The sequence below is a fragment of the Cyprinus carpio genome, chromosome B15 (assembly GCF_018340385.1).
Source record: "Cyprinus carpio isolate SPL01 chromosome B15, ASM1834038v1, whole genome shotgun sequence".
Taxonomy (NCBI): Eukaryota; Metazoa; Chordata; class Actinopteri; order Cypriniformes; family Cyprinidae; genus Cyprinus; species Cyprinus carpio.
Window position 1 is genome coordinate 4,798,783 of NC_056611.1, and position 22,808 is coordinate 4,821,590.

The 22,808-nt window shown below is 35.4% G+C and overlaps 2 protein-coding genes and 1 pseudogene across 11 annotated transcripts in view; 1 reads left to right on the forward strand and 2 right to left on the reverse strand.

Annotated features, from left to right (window-relative positions):
- The window catches only part of LOC122139749, a 32,265-nt pseudogene extending 24,161 nt beyond the window's left edge, over window positions 1-8,104 (reverse strand).
- A 3,606-nt stretch (window positions 8,105-11,710) lies between these two features.
- sbds (SBDS ribosome maturation factor) lies at window positions 11,711-14,482 on the forward strand. Its single transcript, XM_042738970.1, has 5 exons — window positions 11,711-11,908; window positions 12,602-12,731; window positions 12,815-13,015; window positions 13,097-13,261; window positions 14,262-14,482. The coding sequence occupies exons 1-5, from the start codon at window positions 11,781-11,783 to the stop codon at window positions 14,388-14,390; spliced, it is 753 nt and encodes a 250-aa protein (XP_042594904.1). The 5' UTR covers window positions 11,711-11,780; the 3' UTR covers window positions 14,391-14,482.
- A 1,741-nt stretch (window positions 14,483-16,223) lies between these two features.
- Window positions 16,224-22,808, reverse strand: part of dock10 (dedicator of cytokinesis 10) — a 110,505-nt gene continuing 103,920 nt past the window's right edge. For all 10 annotated transcript variants that reach the window (XM_042738973.1, XM_042738981.1, XM_042738974.1 and 7 more), the window contains 6 exons: window positions 22,480-22,626; window positions 22,174-22,384; window positions 19,957-20,147; window positions 19,156-19,256; window positions 17,923-18,061; window positions 16,224-16,866 (listed from right to left, as the gene is read on the reverse strand). In XM_042738973.1, coding sequence (XP_042594907.1) covers window positions 16,819-16,866; window positions 17,923-18,061; window positions 19,156-19,256; window positions 19,957-20,147; window positions 22,174-22,384; window positions 22,480-22,626 — 837 coding nt within the window. In that variant the 3' untranslated portion in view covers window positions 16,224-16,818. The remainder of the gene's footprint in view (window positions 16,867-17,922; window positions 18,062-19,155; window positions 19,257-19,956; window positions 20,148-22,173; window positions 22,385-22,479; window positions 22,627-22,808) is intronic.

Genomic DNA, 22,808 nt, shown 5'->3' on the forward strand with positions numbered 1-22,808 from the left:
TAAATTTCACAATTTTGACTTTTTTCTCAGTTCAAACAACCATTTATTCCTAAATAACAACAATTCAGCTATTTTTATGTACTCTTTGACAAACAGAGTCACAAAATTGAAACGTCTGAAGTGCAAAATTCAAACCGTTGGCAATCCCAGTAACCCGAAATAGTCTTTGCAACCATACACAGAATGTTGTATGTTATAAATAATCGCAGAAGTACTAGAAAAAAGCTTGTAGTTTTGATTTAAACATGCATTTGTGCTACTCCTGCTCTGACACATCTAATGTAAGAAAAACAAGACAGTGTACAGTGTTAGTGTGACAGCGAAAACGTGTGAAAAAACAGACAAGCAGACACTGAACACAGACCACAAGTCAAGTGTTGTTTATGCACGCAGACTGCGACGGTCTGTAAAACTGATAACATCAAACAGCATTTCAGTGCATCGAACAGCAACTTCAACTGCAATTATCCACAACATTCAGTGCTTCAAACGGAAGTTACTTCTCTCACTGAACATGACAGATATCACATGTACAGCTTGATCTTCATAAGTAAATGTAAATGACTTTTATGGAATTTGTTTTTTAATCCTATTCTAACTCTTGCTGTCTGTGTCTGAAAGCAGGTGATAAATGGAACACAGACGTATCCTTCAACCACGATGACGCTCTTTGTTTTATCTCAGGAACAGCTCAGGAGTGACTGTAATGTCTGGCATTGAGTAACGACCTTTGCCAATGACACTCTTCCAAGGCTAAACAAGCAATAAACATTCCCTGCACCTCCAGCGGGCCCAAGAAAACACAAACTGACGCGTCTAACCAGGAAAGACTTGCGATGATACTGACCTTACAGATGATCTCAGTTCTTCTCAGACGTGAAATACTTATATTTCTGAGGTTATATACATAATTATACTTTCAGTTTTCAAGAAATTATATTTTGAATCAAGAAAATGAAGCCTACTTACAGCCTTTTTTTTCCAGAAAAAAATAAATAGTGCTGGGAAATGATTAATTGCATCCAAAATAAATGTTTTTGTTTGTGTGTGTATTTATTATGTAGCCTAGTATAAAATATTTACATGTATTTGCATGTATGTATTTATATTCATATAATATATATATATATATAAACATTTTTTTTCTTAAATATATACATGCATGTGTGTGTATTTATATACACATATTAAATACACACAGTACACACACATATATTATGTACACAACAACTTTTATTTTGGGATGTGATTAATTGCGATTAATCGTTACTCAGCACTAGAAAAAAATTAACAGATTTTTTCTAAAATTCTCATAAATGTAACACCATACTTCCAAGTGGAAATTTCATCACATTTATTCCATGGTGAGCAAAAAAAAATAAAATAAAAAAAAACTTTCACTTATTATTATTATTTTTGAGGGTGACAGCAATTAAAAAATTATAAAATAAAAAAAATTTATACTGTATTAATTTTAATTAATATTACCCAGCATTATACCCAGCATTTTCAGGACAGTTTGTGTCACACACACGACACAATTAAAAAAGCTAAAAGTGAATATGTTTTCCAGTTTAACATTCTAACGTGCTCCCTCTCTTCCACACAGGAGCGGTTTGGAGGTACTCACGTAGACTCTAGCTTTTTGAACTCCGGGATGGGCTCGGCTTTTTTGCGGAAAATCAGCCAGTAGACGATCAGGCCAGCGATGAGCGAGAAGAGGAAGAGGTCCAGGTTACTGAAGAAGGGCTCGTCCTCGTCCATCAGCTCCGGCTGCGCGGCGGGATCGGCCTGAGGGTCTGCCATCGGTACGAGGAGCGCCGCTGCCAGAGAGGAGACACTCGCAGAATTAGCAGAGAACAGTGTGTGTGTCGTTTTAGCAAACACAGTAACATCACTACGTCTGATATAAGGGCTGGGCGATAGATCATTATCACGATATAACTTTCCTCATATAATGTTTACGCAACAAAAGCAGAATGAAAAAGCACCACGGCATTGTGTCAGAAATGTGGGATATTCAGATCAAAATTTATTTTTTATTATTATTATTAATGTAGACATGGATTAAATGTATTAAATGAGTAACAGAATATAATTAGTGATGTAACGATTCACTCAACTCACGATAAACTAAATTTAAATTTTAAAACAAACCCCAAATCAAATAAGCAAAGTTACACAAATATACAAAAATCTCTCTATATAAACAAAATAAGCCTTTGTCTGTGCTCTTTTCATTTAAAATGAGACACAACCCCTGCATTTTAATCATCACCCAAACAAAGACACAGTTTACATGCATAAAATAAAAAGATAAAAAGAAGGATAAAGGGCTGAAATGATTCCTTGAGTAACTCAAATACAAAAAAAAAAAAATCATGGCTTTGTTTAGTCCATTTACTGTAACTACACACAGAACACTGTGTGTTTCCCAACGGACCATTATTACTGACACAAACCAAACGCTGGACATATTTAGGACCATAAACCAATATCTGCTGGATAGTTATGATGTCCCTAAGTTAGCTGTGTTTTGTGAAAGACTAAGAGCCTAAATGTCTTAGAATGATGTCTTATTATTCTAATTTAGTGATTATATGTAAGGAATTTGGCTCAAAAGATGATGCACATGGTTAGAAAAAATGGCTTTATAAAAGGTTGTAAAAAAAATCAATTTAAAACTTTTAAAATTTAAAAATGTTAATTTATATCACTGCTGTGAACTGACCTCCACACAGAATATGAAGGATATCAAAAACAAGTTCATAGAGAGACATTTAAGAGGGTTTATTCTCTAAATAACTCTAATTTCACGTTGCAGAAAAATGTGTTTAGAAGCTGTGGTATGGACTCTTGTTCTTGTTTCAAGTTCCTTCCTGTACACCGATTCTTGCCTCTAACAAAAGCCTTCCAAGAAGACAGTGAAGGCGTCTGTCATGCTTGAGCTTTAGTTCGGCTGAAACTTAAGTTAATCCCAAATGTTTAGGGATTATTTACTACCTAAACTAAAAAGGTTTTTACTTTTTACCTTTTTTAAAGTAATGTGAAATTGATTTTTGTATTTTTACTTATTTTATTTTTTATTTATATTTTACTTGTTTTTATTGATATATTTGTATTCTGAATGTAATTTGGCAATTAAATGCATTAAATGGGTTTAAGTTTCATGGTTATTAACGTATGCAATTTCAGCAATAAAATTTTAACTTTTTATAAAAAGGAAACAAATTAGTTGTTTCTTTTAAGAGGATGTATCATATTTTCTTTTGTATATTAAATAGGCTATTGCTCTTTAATAAAGAAAAATGACTTTTTAATCCGAAACCTCGATTAATCGACAGAATAATCGATAGAATACTCGATTACTTAAAAAAGATCAATAGCTGCAGCCCTAAAAGATTTTAAGAACAAAGTCTATCCGTTTTTACCGGAGGTGATTTAAGCTAAGCTGTAAACACCACATCTGCGCTTGTGTGTGCATCTGCCGGCACCTGCATTTTTCAAATTCACAATGGTTGTTTACAGCCACGCAAAGAATTGTGGGTTATCTGTAGCAGTGAAGGATACACCTCATGCATCCTCTGAATTCCTGTGAAAGATGGTCGCATTCGGAGTGTCATACTTGCTTTTCTGAAATGAGAGCCTCGATGACGTATGCAGCCTTCGAAATGAGACACAGCTATTGATCACTACATTAATATTCATCGTTCAGAGGCAAGACGAAAAGAAAATGCCACGTAAACTTTTCTAAAGATAGTCAGTTCCCCATCAAAGATACATTCGGATAAACTCCTACTCTTCAACTGTATCGCAATTTGTTTAGCATCTCAACTGAATTGAATCGTCACATATTTGAGTCAATTAATCGCTACATCCCTAAATATAATTACAGTATTTTTTGTGATTAAGCTATAGTGTTTGTGCATTTAAACTAAATAATTTTAGACTACTGCTTTGCATACAAAAACCTAGAATCCATACAGTTATATTTTTACTATGGTATTGTGGTGTGCTATATAGACACGCGTGATAATCTGAAAACCACACCCACCGGGGGGAAACAATCCGACACGCGTCATGATCTGAAGCCACGCACAGACACGCGTCATGATCTGAAGCCACGATAACAAAAAACAGAACAATGTCTAAAAGCTGCTACGTGACAAGCTGTACAGCAAATAAGCGAAAAAACCCAAGAAGTACGTTTGTAGTTTTGTCGACCCAAAAAAACGACACAAAAGTAGAGCGCAACATGTTATTAAACACTCGTTTTTTTGGGGTCAACAGCTTATGAAAAACATAGTTCTGGGTTTGTTTTTTTTGTCATTTTTTTTTGTTTGCGCTTATTTGCTGTACAGCTTGTCACATAGCAGCTTTTATACATTGTTACGTGTTTTTTTTTTTTAATACAAGTCAGAAATGACAAGGAGGCAGCTTCCAGCAACACAAAGTCAATAGAGAGCATTGGATTGGTCAAATAGGTCTATGAATAATCAGTGCCAAAAAAAAAAAAAAAAAAACTCCGCAACAAATACGAGAAATAAGATATTTAAGCAATTTTCGTAAACCTGTCAACCTGGAAGTTGTTTTACCCTGTGAGCAAAGTCAGTAAGTTTTAGTCCAATGCAATGATATGAACTATTCTTTTGGGTAAAAACAAACTCCTCGACAGGTCAGAATGACTGGAACACACCACGAGGAGCCAAATGTCAAAACAAACTGTTCGAAGCAAGCAAATTCACTTATGAAATTTACATCTAACCTTTTTAATCTCCCATTGGCAAACAACACCACTATTATCTCATAGCTTTGCTTACAAGCAATGCCAAAGTCCACATCACCACCACAGCAGCTCACCTGTGTGTCCCCCAACGATAATAATCAGTGTGAATTTGTTTTCAATTAATGAATGAACGAGTGTCCACACAATAACCCACACCACTCCAGTCATCATCAGTTAATGTCCTCAGAAGACTAAAACTGCGTGTTTTGCAAGAAACAAATCCATCAAGACATTTTTAAAATCAAATCGTTGCACAAACAAGGATTCATATTTTGGTTTTAAGTTAGAACATCTTGATGGATTTGTTTCATCTTTTGTCTTCTCCAGATGTTAACTGCTGGACTGGAGTGCTGTGGATTATTGTGATGTTTTTATCAGCTTTTATCAGTTTGGACTATCATTCTGACGGCACCCATTCACTGCATTGATGAGAAAACTCAAGAAACAACTCATCTACGTCTCGGATGGCCTGAAGGTGAGCGAACGTTCAATTAAATTAATTCTATGGCATTCTGAGCATCTAAAGGAAGTCCCAGAGGGCTCAAAAATGCTGCTTCAGATGTTAGGACTACAAACTGAGGCTGTCTCGTGACTTAACTGTGTTAACATGACTGGCCATATTTGATGCTTCCATCATGAAAATTAAAAATTTGGGAACCATGCATCTGACATATCTATTAAACCACATTTCTGAATCTGCCTTGTCAGCATCGGAGAACATGACCCAGCTCAAAATTACAACATCACAGTCATGTCACAGCAGACCCCAACTCATAGTGACAGAAAATACAGAGTCAACTTCAAGGTTTTCTTTGCATGCATTTTTGTGCAGCTAATTAATTATTGTATTCAAGTATATTAATAGCATCTTTAAGCAAAAAATCCACCTTGTACCAAAGGTAAAAGAGATTCACACACCCTTATTACATTTAAAAACACGAATTCAACAAAAGATGTGACAACAACAAATGTAACACTTGTAAACGTCTATGAATTACTAAACTACAAATAATATTAAAAAAAAGAAGATTATTATATATATAAGAAAATCAGTATGCATGTTCTAAAACGTCGTTCAAACACGAAAACTTTAAACTGCAGAATTAACTCTCACATGCAAACACATTGGTTTTGCAGCGTGAGGTCTTTTTGTTGTTGAGTGTTTCTATAAAACTGAAGAACAACAAACTGAGAACTAAAGACACAGTACTCACCCACTGCGATGCTTTATTGAGGTGGATGGATTTTCTTGCTGAGCAAAACTTTTCTCTATTGGGCGGACATTTCGGCCACCTGTGCAAAAACATTCTTTATACCAGACATGTACCAGCATGCACAAAAAAAAGTGTGTAACTGTTAACTTAATGTGCTATTTGTATTTAATTTGACCCATGACTAATTGATGTTACATTTTAGATTACCTGAGAAACACTTATATAATATATATATATTATATATATATATATATAGTATATATACTATATATATATATATATATATATATATATATACATATATATATACACAGTATAAACACTGCCATTCAAAAGTTTGGGATCAATAATGTTTGTTATTAAATAAGTTTCTTATCAAGGCTGTATCTATTTGATATAAAATATTGAATATTATTCAAAAATAATATTGTGAAGTATTATTGCAATTTTAAAATATAAGTTTTCTATTTTAATATACTTTAAAAATAATTATTCTCTATGAAGCAGAGCAATTTTCAGCATCAGGGTCGTTCTCCAGTCTGTCGGTCGGTGTCACATGATCCTTTACAAATCATTCTAATATGCTGAATGGGTATAATCAATGTTGGAAACAGTTGTGCTGCCATAGTTATTTTTTGGGACTTGTGATATTTTTTCGGAGATTCTTTGATAAATAAAAAAGTTAAAAAGGACAGTGTTTATTCAAAATAGAAATTTTTGTGTTTACAATACACTACTAAATGTTTGTGTGGTCAGTATTTTTTTTTCTTTTTTTAAAGAAATTAATACCTTTTATTCAGCAAGAATGTGTTTCTAAATGGATTAAAAAGTGATAATAAAGACATTTTTAGAAACTAGATTTCTCATTTTGAATAAATGCTGTTCGGTGGGCTGCTTTTAACTTTTTTTATTAATCTATAAGAATGAGGGAAAAAAGTAAAACGTTCCAAAAAAACAAAAAAAAAAAAAAAAAGTAAAAATATTAAGCATGCAGCAACCAACAGATTCATCACTGATAATAAATCAGCATATTAGAATGATTTCTGAAGGATAATATGACACTGAAGGCTGGAGTAATGATGCTGAAATTCAGCTTTGCTCCACGGGAATAAATGTATATTTTAAAGTATATTAAAACAAAAGCAATATTAGAAATTGCAATAATGTTTCACAATATTACTGTTTTTTTTTTTTTTCTGTATTTTCGATAAAATAAATACATCCTTGATGAGCAGAGACTCCATTAAAAAACAAGGTCAATTAATTTATTAGGTTATAATATATAGGCCTAACATAATATACTAACAAAACAAACTGAAGCATTTAAAGTGATAGAATAGAATAGAAACTGAAGCATTTAAACTGAGATCTGTAAGTTAAATATAAGAATAAAACAACAAAAAACGTGAACGTCAGTTCTTCTATAGCTATCTAAACATCCCTATGATGTACAGTTTGCACACTACACCTGTGTGTGACTGTAAATGTCTCTGAGTTTTGTTACCGTTCTGTGCCCATCATCCGCTGTTTCCAGCACTTAACCAAGCCACTCTTCTTTAATACATGATGACGTTTTATTTCACATGTCATTGCGTTTGCGTCGGCTCTCGAGTTGAGCTATTTCGTAGGCTACGCAACCATTGAAGTTATTTATTCGGGCATAATTTCACACAGCGACTCATTTGGCCGCACATCATTCCCTTTCTATGAAACTGTAAACCGCATTCACCGGTTCTAACTCTATCGTGATATCAACTATATAGCGGTTTACCCGAGCATTGCAATTCGTGTGCGCGGCACATTATTTCTTCTGCGCGGCAGCGGTGGTAGAAGTGCGCGGCCGCGCGCGCGCGCAGCTTAGAGGGAACATTTTGCGAATATAAATGCAGACATTATCACTATCGCGCAATATCTAATAAACGCAAGCTGACTGCTGTGTTGATAACAACTCTGTGAGATGGTTTTAAGACATGTAGGTTCGAGTAAACTTCTTACCTGCACACTCGAGCACTGACAAGCGTTGCACGCGACGCGGAAGCCCCTCCGTCATACTCGCTGGACTAATCCACTCCGCCGAGGGGGGAGTCGCGCGATGTTCGTGCATTTATGCCATATTTACGTGAGTAAACCTGTCATATGTGTCTGTAGTGTTTTGTTAATCGTAGTTTCAAATATGCAGCAGTGGTGTCTTTATTCGTGTTGTGGTGATATGATGCAGTGTAAGTTTACACAATATACTTTACCCCCCCCCGGTAACGCAGTAGACGCTTCTAAAAGAAGGGTTTTATAATGTCGAAGATGCAACGTGAAATAATCAATTTCAAAGTGCAGCGGGTTGACAGGTGAGGGTTGTGCAATCATTTGAACAGCACAACCGTGTCTCCTTCACGTCCCTGACTCCGGCAGTAGACTCTCCTCGGTCATGTTCGAGTCTAGGTTACAAAAATATAGCCAAACGTTTTCCATGTTTTCTTATTAATTCCCAACAAGGTGAGTATTAAGGCCAAGTTTTAATCTCTCATCTAAAATCTTTATTATATATTATGCTTTGTCACAAAATTAGAAAAGCATTACTGTTATTTTTGTTTGTTTAATTGCAAATGAGAAGTCTGATGAATTTATAAAAGGCACATGTGTATGCTCACTTGGTTTTTTTTTTCCAAAAAGCCAGCTATGTGTAAATGCTTCACTTTTTTTTTTTTTTAATTAAAATAAGCACTTTTGTTTATTTTTTTGATTAATCAACCTAACTAATTAAAGAACTGCTGATCAAAACTGAGAAAATGGGGATTACAGTTTTATATATGTTTTTTCAACATCCATTCAACAACATAACTTTTAATCCAGGTTTTTCTTTAATCTTATCATAGCTGCTATATCTAGAATCTCGCTGATATTTTAAAAAAATGGTTCTCATTCACTAATTATGTGTGCGCACAAGAATCATTATTCATCGTACTGACAAGTTACTCTGCATTCTAAACACCTGAACCCAGGTATGAAAAAAATCACATACTTTTGGGTGTCCATATAAATACAGTGTTTTGGGGAAAGTTACTTTTGAAAGTCATGCATTACAATATTGTTGGTTGAAAAGAAACAAATTTACATTACCTAGTTACTTTTTATGGAAATTCATTTACAAGCAGTGAATTACATTACATTTGTGTTATTTTTTAAATCAGGTCTTGGCTTGCTTGTTTGTTTTTAAGATGAAAAGATTATATTCTGTTTTGACACCAAAAGTGAAATGAATCCGATCAGGCTAAAGGAAATGTAAAATTCTCATATGTTGCAATAGAGGGCAAAGTTCAAACAAACTGTTCAGCAGTCCTGCCAATATAGATTACCATGAAGAATAGGATGCAGAAAAAAAGGTCATATTCTGAGTTTGCATTTCACTGTTTTTTATTCATTTTGAGGAATACTGAATCTGTTTTTGACATCTGCCCCTGTGAGAAACCTTTTTTATTCCATTGATACTTTTGGAACAATTTTTAATCAAGTGAATCCGAACATGGTCCTAAGATTTTCTAGAGTGTCTAAATACATTTTTAACATCTTTTCTAGTCTTCCTTTGATTGATTGAACTTTATTCTCGCCATGAATATAGCCTTAGAAGCTGGTATGGCGTTTAAAAGAAAAGAAAGAAATAAAGAAAGAAAGAAAGAAAGAGAATCTGTTTTTTTAATAATGCATGTTCACATTTTAGTCTAGAACTACAGTGACCATCATGTTAACAACATGTGAATGGAGAAAACATCCATCAAGAGTTAGGACAGTTTCTAGCGTATAATGTGTGGAATTTAATTTAATCCCTCTTTGTAAATGCATGTTCACATTTAGTCTAGAACTACAGTGACATCATGTTAACAACAATCCTCTTGCATTAGATTTGTGAATTGGTCAAATAAATATGGAGTTGAGTATTGTCAGCATAGCGGTGAAAACAAACTCTGTTTTCTAATGATATCTCAAAATGGTAGCATGTAGATGGTGAAAAGCAATGGTCCCAGTACTGAGCCTTGTGGTACTCCATACTGAACTTGTGATAGATATGACACCTCTACAGTTACTGCTACAGTGATAATGGTCAGAGAAGTATGATTAGATCCGTGCCAATGCAATTCCACTAATGTCAACCCAATTTCCATGCATATCCAAAACAATGTTGTGGTCGATAATATCAAAGGCAGCACTAATGTCCAGGAACACTAACAGAGTTGCAACCATGATCAGATAAGAGCAAGTCTCGGATAACTTCGCTCTATTTTGGCCCGTCGACCTGTCGGCTCTGTCTTGGCTTCTCCCACCTTCAGCTCAGAATTATATCTCATGTTTAACTACTATAGAGGCATCAGATCCAGGGGCAAATTCCAGAAGTTCTGGCTGAGGTAAGACTGCTCTCTGTGGCTTGATGAGCGCTGAATGGCTGTTGAAGTCCTGGAGCTCACATCTCCGAGAACGCAGAGGCTCATTTTCAAATAGATGTTATCTTCACTAACAAAGTGCATATTTGATGGGGAAATGGTTGGAGTTCTGTTAACACTAGAGTATCGCATGCCTGGAAAAGGCTCTGAGCCAATCAGAATCGAGGATCAGAAATAACTTTTATATAAACATATCAGTTACGTGTTTCTATTAACAAAGTAGTTGCTTCATAAATGTAACAAGTATTGAAAATGTTTCATAACAACATGTGGGAAAAAGGAACACATGATAATGAATAATATGGAAACATCACAGAGGCATATTATTCATCATGACATCGTTGAGAAATGACATATGTATCATTTCCAGGATTGTGTCATCAGCATTCATTAAAAGTTAATGGACCTTTGTAGTGTCTATTCAGTTAATCTTGATGTTTATTACTAACAACATTTATTTATTTATTTATTTGCTTTGTAGTGATTAACATATGTGTAATTGATTATACATTATATTAGATTAGCACAACAGTTCATTCACACATTACCCGTTAATCTGAATACCTCAGGCCTCTAAACAGCTCAGACAATATATATTATTACATAAACTATCATTTATTTTGAAAATGTGAACAGTTGTATTTTAGGCTGGACATACAGAAATATTTTTGAACGTTTTCAAAACATGTTATTTGTGAATTTTCATACATGCGCCACCTATTGGAACCAAATATCTCAGGAATCCAGTTTATTGTAACACCAGCGGGCAAAGGATTCTGCTTGGTCTTAAAGCATTAAACATTCTGCTAATTCTCACTGTATGATCTCTGATGTTTATCGGTGGATCTATGAAAAGTCTGTTGGATTATACAGCCTCACTGCATCTGTTTGTTTTCATACAATCAAAAGGGACTTTGAGAGGAGTTGTACTCTGGTGCTGACGACTACAAACTACTTTGCATGCAGCTGAAATATAGTGCATTACATTCCCCCCTTAATATCTTATTTGTTTCATTGTATATTGATCATTTACATGCTCTTGTTTAATGCATGTTCATGGGGTCTTCGCATCAATATGACAACAACCTGATCAAATGATTGACAGACAGGGAACATATGATTAGCTAGTTTTTCAATATTATTCTAACTTCAGGTAATAGTTACATTGTGTGTGTAGAAAAATCGCTTACAATGGCACGTTGTTCTCTTGGCATTCCTCCAGTCCTAGGAGGGGATGCGGTGGGGGTGTGTGTCGGTTTTTGTTATCTTTTTTGTTTTAGGGGGAGAGGGGGGGAGAAAAAAAGCGGAGGAGAGGGCGGGATTGAATTGAGAGCCTAAAGAGTGTCAAACATGTCAATATTCACTCCTACTAACCAGATCAGGTTAACTAATGTCGCCGTCGTGCGGATGAAGAAAGGAGGGAAGAGGTTTGAAATAGCCTGCTACAAGAACAAAGTGATGAGCTGGAGATCTGGCGCGTGAGTGTTGCTGCGACATGCCCGTCTTTTGACGTTTTTACGTTCGCGTTGTGTTTGTTTTTATTTTATAACAGTCTTAAACGCGTTCAATTACAGCTACAGCACTTTTCGAGGGAGTTGTATTGCGTGTCTTTGCTTGTTTATGTTAATACTAGTGTTACAGTGTCAAATGCGTGATGTGTACATGTTTTTACAGATACAATAGTCAACTAAGATCCTTTTTCAGTGAGCAAATTAAGAGTTTATTTGACTTTATTGATTGTTTAGGGGGTAGTTCCCCCTAAAAATGAAAATCTTCTCTCTCTCAGGCCATCCAAGATCAGGATGAGTGCGTTTCTTCGTCAGATTTGGAGAAATGTAGCATTGCATCACTGTCTCAGCAATGGAAGTGAATGGGTGCCGTCAGAATGAGAGTCCAAACAGCTGATAAAAACATCACAAGTACATCCACAGCGCTCCAGTGCATCAGTGAACATCTGGAGAAGACAAAAGCTGTGTGTTTGTAAGAAACATTCTGACGGCACCCATTCACTTCCATTGCTGAGACACTGATGCAATGCTACATTTCTCTAAATCCGGTGTCATAGAAATGGAAATTTCATGATCACTTTGTTGGACAATTTGTCATTTCCTTAGCTGACATTAATGTGATGTTCACAAATCAACTTTACTGAATTAATTTTGTTGTTTTAGGGAGAAGGATCTTGATGAAGTCCTGCAAACAAACACAGTGTTTGTCAATGTGTCTAAGGGTCAAGTGGCGAAAAAAAACGACCTGTCGAGCGCTTTCGGCACAGAAGACCTGACAGAAATATGCAAACAGGTGAATTTCCAGCTGCTTTATTTTTCTTATTTCATGTTAAAGTTTCTAACAACGTACAATGGGTGGTTTTCATTCATGTGCAGATCTTAGCTAAAGGAGAGCTGCAGGTGTCAGATAGAGAGCGGCAGAGTCAGCTGGAGCAGATGTTTCGTGACATCGCAACTATTGTGGCGGAAAAATGTGTGAACCCCGAGACCAAGCGGCCCTATACAGTGAGCCTGATCGAGAGGGCCATGAAGGACATTCACTTCTCTGTGAAGGCCAACAAAAGCACTAAGCAGCAGGTGAGCAGAGCGGACGGTGTGAGGGTCTCACGTCACACACGAGGTCTCTGTGCTAACACTAGCGTCTGTCCGTCTCCGCAGGCTCTGGAGGTCATCAAGCAGCTGCAGCAGTCCATTCAGATTCAGAGAGCTCACATGCGGCTGCGCTTCGTGCTGCCGGCCAGAGACGGGAAGAGACTGAAGGAGAAGCTCAGGCCGCTGATAAAGACGGTAGAGAACGAGGACTTCGACGAGCAGCTGGAGATGGTGAGAGATGCCTCTTGATCGGATATTTTGTATTTAATGCAATGCTTATGCTATGTGAAGTGCATATATGAAGTTGCTGTTTATATGTTTCAAATAAGACACACATCCATAAATATACATGTGGGTCAAAGACGGAAAAGTGTTTAAGTATAAAAAAAAGTGTAATACTGCTTTAAACTGTTGTAGTTTTTCCCCCAAAAAATGCAAAAAGTTTTCTGTTTTATTTAATTGCATTTTTTTTTTTGTTTTTCTGAGCAAAAAATAAATATCATACATTTCCCCCTGATTTACAGAAGACAGTAAAATGTCATTCAGTGTAACAATCTCGTTAGGCATATTTACAACAAAAATCAATTTATGACATATTAAAAGACTAATTACTTTCACCCCAAACACTAATGAGTTGTAATTTAACATTTTTAACATTTGCCACTATGCTAGGTTTTGCCCATGTGTCAGTAAGATTTTTTTACTAATTTAAAACACAATAAAATTTAGTATGCTCCATTATTCTTTTAGATGTTTTAATATGTACACGTCAGAATAAGCATGTTGTTTGAATTTTTGCATAAATATTGTTACACTGAATGAGAATGTAACATTATTTCAACCAAATTTTGACATTTTATCCTCCAAAAACTTATTTGAAACCTTAAAAGTAGACATTTTACTTACATTTAATGTGCTTTCTATGGACACAAAATCACTTTTGTATATTTCTTTTGATGCGGACATCTTTCAACACTGATAGTAATCAGAAATGTTTCTCGAGCAGCTAATCTGAATATTAGAATGATTTCTGAAGATCATTTGACACTGAAGACAGGAGTAATGATGCTGAAAATACAGCTGCACATCACAGAAATAAATTACAGTTTAATAGATATTCACATAGAAAACCGCTGTTTTAAACCGTGATAATATTTCACAATATTAGTGTTTTTGATCAAATGAATGCAGAAGAGACTTGTTTGAACAGGTTTATTTGTTTATTGTGCAGGTGTGTCTGATCGATCCGGGCTGTTTCCGTGACATCGATGAGCTGATCCGCTGTGAGACGAAAGGGAAGGGGACGCTGGAGGTGCTCAGTCTCAAAGACGTGGAGGAAGGAGACGAGAAACTAGAATAAGCTCCTCATCTAACCAACACATTAAACTGCTGCAGACTCGTTTCATATGAAGAGCCTTTTTTGATGAGTTACATTCAGGAACAATACTAAATCTGGTAAACTCGTTTAAAAAAAATAACAACATGTCCCCAAAAACTAAATTATGCTCAGTTGCGGTAATCTGTTTTCTGTGAAAATGAAATTAACTTTGTTTTAAAATACTAAAAGTAATGATAAAAATAATATACGGTGAGTGTCTGTAAGAGTGCATTGTTTGCCTCAATTAAATATTTGCTCTTTGAATAGTTTGTAATTGTGTCTTCTTCTGTTAGTCATCAGCTAGAAAAAAAAAATCACTGATTTCAAAAAAATGCTGTAGTTGTGGTCTGGATTCTGTTGGATTCACCACTGAATAAAAAAATAAAATAAACAATAAAAGTAATTGTGACTTTATCAGAATTGCTTGTTTATATCTAGCATTTCTGAGAAGAAAAAAAAAAGTCACTTGTGAGATTAAAAGTCAAAATTACCTTGTAAAAAGTTTTTATTCAGTGGCGGAAATATTATGGGCTTCCAAAGATTCTGCTATTCTTTACAATTATAATTATAAATTATAATATTGTTATACAGGTGCTGGTCATATAATTAGAATATCATCAACAGAATATCAAGTTGATTTATTTCACTAATTCTATTCAAAAAGTGAAACTTGTATGTTATATTCATTCCTTACACACAGACTTATACATTTCAAATGTTTATTTCTTTTAATTTTGATGATTATAACTGACAACTAAGGAAAATCCCAAATTCAGTATCTCAGTAAATTAGAATATTGTGAAAAGGTTTAATATTGAAGACAGCTGGTGCCACACTCTAATCAGCTAATTAACTCAAAACACCTGCAAAGGCCTTTAAATGGTCTCTCAGTCTAGTTCTGTAGGCTACACAATCATGGGGAAGACTGCTGACTTGACAGTTGTCCAAAAGACGACCATTGACACCTTGCACAAGGAGGGCAAGACACAAAAGGTCATTGCAAAGAGGGTGGCTGTTCACAGAGCTCTGTGTCCAAGCACATTAATAGAGAGGCGAAGGGAAGGAAAAGATGTGGTAGAAAAAAAGTGTACAAGCAATAGGGATAACCGCACCCTGGAGAGGATTGTGAAACAAAACCCATTCAAAAATGTGGGGGAGATTCACAAAGAGTGGACTGCAGCTGGAGTCAGTGCTTCAAGAACCACTACACACAGACGTATGCAAGACATGGGTTTCCCAATGAGCCCCAACTAAGTATTGAGTGCTTTACATGCTCATACTTTTCATGTTCATACTTTTTAGTTGGCCAAGATTTCTAAAAATCCTTTCTTTGTATTGGTCTTAATTTATATTCTAATTTTCTGAGATACTGAATTTGGGATTTTCCTTAGTTGTCAGTTTTAATCTTCAAAATTAAAAGAAATAAACATTTGAAATATATCAGTCTGTGTGTAATGAATGAATATAATATACAAGTTTCACTTTTTGAATGGAATTAGTGAAATAAATCAACTTTTTGATGATATTCTAATTATATGGCCAGCACCTGTATAATATAAAATACAAACTTACAATTTTTTTTTTTTAAAAAGTGTGTGTATATATATATTATATATATGCTGTATAGCATTAATTTCTCATGTTTAATTGCAAAAAAAAAAAAAAAAAATAGGGATACATAATTTACTCCATAAGTAATTAATCAACAAACCTTTTGTATTTGTATTTTTTCTCATTAGTTTGTCTTTTCAGTTTTGGACATTAACATTTTTATTCAGTCAAAGCCCTGCATTAAAACTGACACAAACAATCATATCATGTTTTAATATATAAAAAGAAACATTTAAAATTTTAATTATTCTTATTTACAATTTACAACAGTACATGTAATAACAGTAAAACATTGTCAATCATAAAAAACGTATAAAATAGCAGATCTGCGTTTGTAAAATGAATGCGCTGGGACTGTTAGGAGCGTTACATTGACTCGGGGGCTAGAGATGTGTTCAACACGGTTACGTGAAATACATGAAACATGACGGCCGTACGTCAGATAGCCGTGAAAACTCACAACAGAAAACACTGGAGTGAAAGCCCTAGAAAACATCTGCTTAGTCAAACACAGCTGGAGTTAATTAAGGACACTGCTTCTAAAAAGAACAGGGTTTAGAAAAAAGGCATATTTGATGTGACGATGTACCTGTAGCTCTTCAGATGTGTGTGTGTGTGTGTGTGTGTGTGTGTGTGTGTTACACAGGCAAAGACACGGCATTCTGCTTCATTCACAAGACTGTAATTCTTCTCCTTTTTGTCTATTTCTATTTCATTAAAATCAAAGTTTTTTAGTCCCTCTGGTCAGAAAAACCCACAAGCCAGGTTAGACAGAAATGTTTCTGAACTCGCTCGCAGCTCAGATGGCGCTGTGTCGTTCTGTTCCGGGTTGTCTTGTGTACGGGATCTTTAAAGGGGTGGAGAGATATAGAAAAAACATGCCATTAACACACAATCTTACTTTATACAAGCAAAAGGCAGAAAAAAGATTTATTTAAACATTTGTGACGCTGGAGCACAAAAGCAGTCATAAGTGTCACAGGTATATTTTGTAGCAATAGACAGCAATACATTGTATGGGTCAAAATTATTGATTTCTCTTTTATGCCAAAAATCATTATGATATTAAGTAAAGATCATGTTCCATGAAGATATCTTGTAAATTTTCTACTGTAAATATATCAAAACTTAATTTTTGATTAGTAATATGCATTGCTAAGAACTTCATTTGAACAACTTTAAAGATGATTTTCTCAATATTTAGATTTTTTTGCTCCCTCAGATTCCAGATTTTCAAATAGTTGCATCTCAGACAAATATTGTCCTCCTAACAAACCATACATCAATGGAGAGATTATTTATTCAGCTTTCAGATGATGTATCAATCTCAATTTTTGTGCTCAATGATTACATTTAACATGCATTTAACTGTTTCCCAACCAGCAATTTTTTTTTTTTTTTTTTTTTAAAGTTGCCAGCCACCACCATCATTTTTGATCGTTTTCACAAAACTTTTATTTATTAATATCTGACCATGCAATAAGTCAAAAAATAGATCTGAACCTTTGCTTTTAAACAAACAAAGGGTTTTATTCTAGCTTTATGCATTTTTATATAAACTCTTGAAGATTAATAAAAAAATGCAGCATTTTGAACAAAAAGTTGAGAAAATTGCATTTTTGCTAAAGACTACATTTGTTTTAGATTTTATGGTCAAAACACACACTTCTGTCAGCACCCACAAAGCTTCACAGCCCTAAAACACTTCCTGAGTACACATTTCATTCAGTAACTTTAAGCAGTTTTGATTAACATTCTGTTTAATGTTTGATCACACATGCAATGGCTTGCTTCTGCTTCTTCTTCACTTGTGTTTGAATCCAGAGATTCAGTACTCTTTCAGAAGATGTGTAATAGCGCCCCCTACAGTATATCAGTGATGTCAGGAAGGAAGTGTGCTGACCTGCTCGTTCATGATGGCGGAGAGCTCGGTCAGCATGTCTTTATAGTGAGCTTTCATCTCCTCCTGATACTCCAGCTGATCTTCTTTTATGAGACGCTCGTTCACCTTCAAGGCCTGACCACACGCGTCTGCGAACTGCCTGAGGACCACAAACAGCAAACCCGGATCACTACAGCTCTGTTAAAATCATCTGATACACTCCAAAACTTTGAGCATTGTTTAGCTTTCAGTGCATTTTTTAACATCATTGAAACATTCCGCTTTAGAAGTTTTATCATAGATGTCCAGCTTTAAAACTTCCCAAAACAAACCAAACTTCTGTGGTCTAACTTCCTGCTTTAAATGTATGTCAGGGTTTCTGGACATCTTATAAAGATCTTAAAATATCTGAATTTACACTTACATAAATGAAGGCCTCAAAAGCTCTTAAATCAGAGCAGAATTTCTTAAATTCATACAATCCTGGCATTTAATGTTGCATGCACTGCAAAAAATGAGTATCTAGATACAAATATCTAAACATCCTTAAATGAAGACACTGTTGCTGGAGATGCAAACGCAGATATAGAGTCTTGTTTTCTAAGAAACTGAACAAATTTAAGTGCGTTTAAACAAAGAAATATCTATCAATGGGGAATGAAAACTTGTTTTCCCTTTAAATGAAGAGTTCATCGGTAGATATTTGTGTTTGTTTTAATAATGAACTCAATGTATTTTGATCATGACTTCTTATTTTAGGTAATTTTGCTTCTCAAGTAAAATGTATTTTGACAAACATCTTTAGACATCTGCAGTGAAATTAACTGATGAAGGACATTTTTTTTGCAGTGTGATCAGAAGGTATAGTAAAAGTTATTACTATATACTAGTGTTGGGTAGCAAAGCTATTCAAGCCTTAAGCTGTTTTTTGTGTGTGTGTGTGTGTGTGTGTGTGTGTGTGTGTGTGTGTGTGTGTGTGTGTGTGTGTGTGTGTGTGTGTGTGTGTGTGTGTGTGTGAAATCAAATCAAATCAAATGTAATGCAGATCTGTTGGAAGTTGTATTTTCAAACTTTGAAATGTTGCTAATTCGAGATACATTTACATTTAGAGACCACATTGATCTGTGTTTCATTCAGTTTATTTGTTCTGGACTTGAGAACTAATTCTGCATGAGAATGAAGGAAATTCTGACGCCAGTTATCATTATACTTTGCGTGAGGAAAAGTTCCTTGATGCAGGGAACGCAGAGGTACCTGAAGATCTCTTTCAGGAGTTTGACTTGGTTGTCTGGGTATTTCTTGGCGTTCTTCTCCTCGAGGAAGGCTCGGGCGTAGGCCATGGGCCCAGCGTTTACCTAAAACAACATATGAATTCATGAAAATCAATCCTTATTTCACAGTCTTAGTCAAGATGCTAGAATAGCTCATGCTGTACTGGTACACTGTGGTTTAGAAATGGCTAGATACTGTTGGGAAGCTCACTTTGGAAATGTAATAGGTTACAGATTACCCTATTTAAAATGAAACAATTAAGGTCACTATTTCAATTACTTTTCTCAAGTAATGTAACTTATTACATTTGTGTATTTTTGATTACTTCCACATTTTTTTTTTTTTCTAAAGTGTTAATAATTTTCAAGCATTTAAAGCAGGCAGGGTTAACCTTAAATGCAGGTTTGAAATCATAAGATGCGGTTTAATAGAAACCTGGAGAAACCTAATAGAAATGCCTTGGAAATAAACAGTTAATCTTAAAATAGTTAATAGGAATAGGAAATAAAACGGTTATGGAATAAGCATGTGCCCTAAGTTCCTGAAACATTGGCGTCTCATATTTTAGAGCATTCAATGCAATTTAGGAAGAAAATCAATCAAATCTGTATGTGTGTGAAAATATTCAGATGCAGCCCTCTTTGTAATCGTTAACATTTTCACGAGCAACACGTTTTTTCTCAGTAACTGTAACAGATTACAGTTATTTTGTAATTCAGTGACATGTAACGAGTTACTCCTCAACACGTGCTCGTTCTTCAGAAGATCTCGTGCATGGCGCACCTTCACGCTGACGCTGCCCTGCAGTTTGAGCTGCAGCCGGATCATGTCCACCTCCGCCATGCCGCACAGCTGATTGAGTTCAGACACTTTGCGGCTCATCTCGTCGATCGCCACCTCGATGGGGTTCATCTCCGTGCTCTGCTGCTCCACCACCTCGATACGCTTCTTCAAGAAGGGAAAACTGGAGCTCGCTGCAGAACAACGCATTTAATTGAGCTTTTTTCTCAGAATAGCAAGAAAAAAAAAAGAATGATTTTTTTATTTGAAGTTTTAAGTTTAAATTTAGAAATCCTCGCAAATCTTTATTTTTATTATTTTTGTTTTTGTTTCCACTACAAAATTTTAATAAAAAAGGTAATTACAACCTTAATTTTAAAATGCTGACTTTCTTTTTTTTTGTTATTGCAAGTTCATCTCACAATTCTGACTTTTTTTTCTTAAAGTTGCACGAGGAAAGACCGAATTGCAACACATACAGTAAGAAATTCAAGATATAAAATCACAATTTTTTATTTGCAATTCTGACTTTCTTTTTTCTTGCCATTGCATGTTTCTCACACAATTCAGAATTTTTCTCAGAATGACAGGAAAAAAAGAATTTCGACATATTTTTTTACAGATATAAACTTGATATAATTTTATATAATCTGTGATTTTCCGGATATGAAAGATTCTACATTTTTTCTCAGAACTCTGCTTTTTTGTTTCCACCACAGAATAAAATGATAAAGGTAACTTTTTATTTCACAATTCTTACTTTATACCTCACAATTCGGTAGGGATGTAACGATTCACTCAACTCACGATTCGATTCGATTCACAATTATAATTATTTTTTAAACAAAAAGATACTTAAGACAGATTATGAATTAAATTTGTCCTTTTATTATTGCTTGGACAAAAAATTATAATATAACTATAATAATATACTAATATAGCACTTGCATATTATTGATCTTTTGTTGGTTTTGATTGCTTCTATTGTCCTCATCTGTAAGTAGCTTTGGATAAAAGTGTCTGCTAAACTACTAAATTTAAATAGAATGTAAATGTAAATAACAAAACTAAACTGAAATTTTAAAACAAGACCCAAATCAAATAAATAAGTAACAAATAGAATAAATCTCTTCATATAAACAAAATAAGGCTTTGTCTGTGCTCTTTCCATTTAAAATTAGAGGCAACCGCTGCATTTTAATCATGAACCAAACAAAGATGCTGCATACATGCAACATGAGCAGTTGGTTTTTAATTTGATTTTGTAATTTAGAAATTTTATGATTTAGAAGTTTGAATCAAAAACAGAATGATTTGACTTGATTTGAAAATATCTGCATGAAACCAAAACAGCAGACGAGCTGAACGAGACGCAGATTCACTCTCTGCCAGCAGGTGGAGCTTAAAGCGTTTCCTTGGTTACCGCCGTAAACAAAGCACTTATGAACACTGCGGCAGGTGGCGCTTAAAGCGTTTCCTTGGTTACCGGCGTAAACAAAGCACTTATGAACACTGCAACCGGTGGCGCTTAAAGCGTTTCCTTGGTTACCGCCGTAAACAAAGCGCTTATGAACACTGCAGCAGGTGGCGCTTAAAGCGTTTCCTTGGTTACTGCCGTAAACAAAGCGCTTATGAACGCTGCAGCAGGTGGCGCTTAAAGCGTTTCCTTGGTTACCGCTGTAAACAAAGCACTTATGAACACTGCGGCAGGTGTGCGCTTAAAGCGTTTCCTTGGTTACTGCTGTAAACAAAGCACTTATGAACACTGCAACCGGTGGCGCTTAAAGCGTTTCCTTGGTTACCGCCGCAAACAAAGCAATTACGAACACTGCAGCAGGTGGCGCATAAAGCGTTTCCTTGGTTACCGCTGTAAACAAAGCACTTATGAACTTTAATATGTTTTATACAGACATACGCCCCCTCAGACATACATTCATTTAAACTCCTGCCTCTAAATTAATCGCGATTTGTTTAGCATCTCAACCGATTTGAATCGTCACATATTTGAATCGATTTTCAACCGGCTCGCGGTTAATCGTTACATCCCTACAATTTGGAGTTTATATCTCTCGCAATTCACACTTTTTCTCTCAGAATTGAAAAAAAGAGAATTATTCTATCATATCATAGCTTACAGCACCATTCAACTGTTTTCATAAGATCAAAAGGTCTGTAAAGGTGGTGTCAGTTTTGATTGAATGTTATTTTGAAGCGCCTCACTGGTCAGGATGGTTTTTCTTTTGCACTGCTCCTCCACGTCCCCATGTTTTTTCCCAGAAAGCGTGAAGGGCGTCTCAAAGACGAAGCGACTGATGTTGTGATGCCGCTCAAAGTCGGTCTTCTTCTCCAGCAGTTCCTTCTCATTAAAATAAGGCACTACGTAGGTCACCTGGATGTAGGCAAATCTGGGGTCCAGGTCTTTCGGGTTCACCTGCGAAAAACACACAGCCAACAACAGTCTTCCTAGATTTACTGATTCAGATTAAGAGATTCTTCATCGGTCAGAGAAGAGCCAGCAGAACAAACCTTGTTGGAGTCTTGGATCATCTTGACGTTGTCAGCTCCAAACTTGTCTGAGTAGAGTTTGAGGAGTCTTTGAGAAATCTCGGACAGTCCTGTGAGCTTCGGCTCTTTATAGATAAACTCCTTACTCTCCTCTTCCTCAAAGAAGCCCTGGTGAACACAACACTGCACATGAACTAGAGATCAGCAGTTTATGGAGCATCTAGTACAGAGTATCCACCTTATTTTGCACGGAAGTAAGCTATTTTTCGGTGAATGTGCACCATTTGTCCAGTTTTAGGTTGGACAGTCCGTCTACCAGCAGAGGCTCCAGCAACAGTTGCTCATTTGTT

What these genes read in the sequence shown, in the direction of transcription:
- sbds (XM_042738970.1), top strand. Translation starts at nt 11,781, where the DNA reads ATGTCAATATTCACTCCTACTAACCAGATCAGGTTAACTAATGTCGCC. An exon ending in ATGAGCTGGAGATCTGGCGC is followed by an intron (nt 11,909 to 12,601) that starts GTGAGTGTTGCT and finishes TTGTTGTTTTAG; the next exon opens with GGAGAAGGATCTTGATGAAG. An exon ending in TCGACGAGCAGCTGGAGATG is followed by an intron (nt 13,262 to 14,261) that starts GTGAGAGATGCC and finishes TTTATTGTGCAG; the next exon opens with GTGTGTCTGATCGATCCGGG.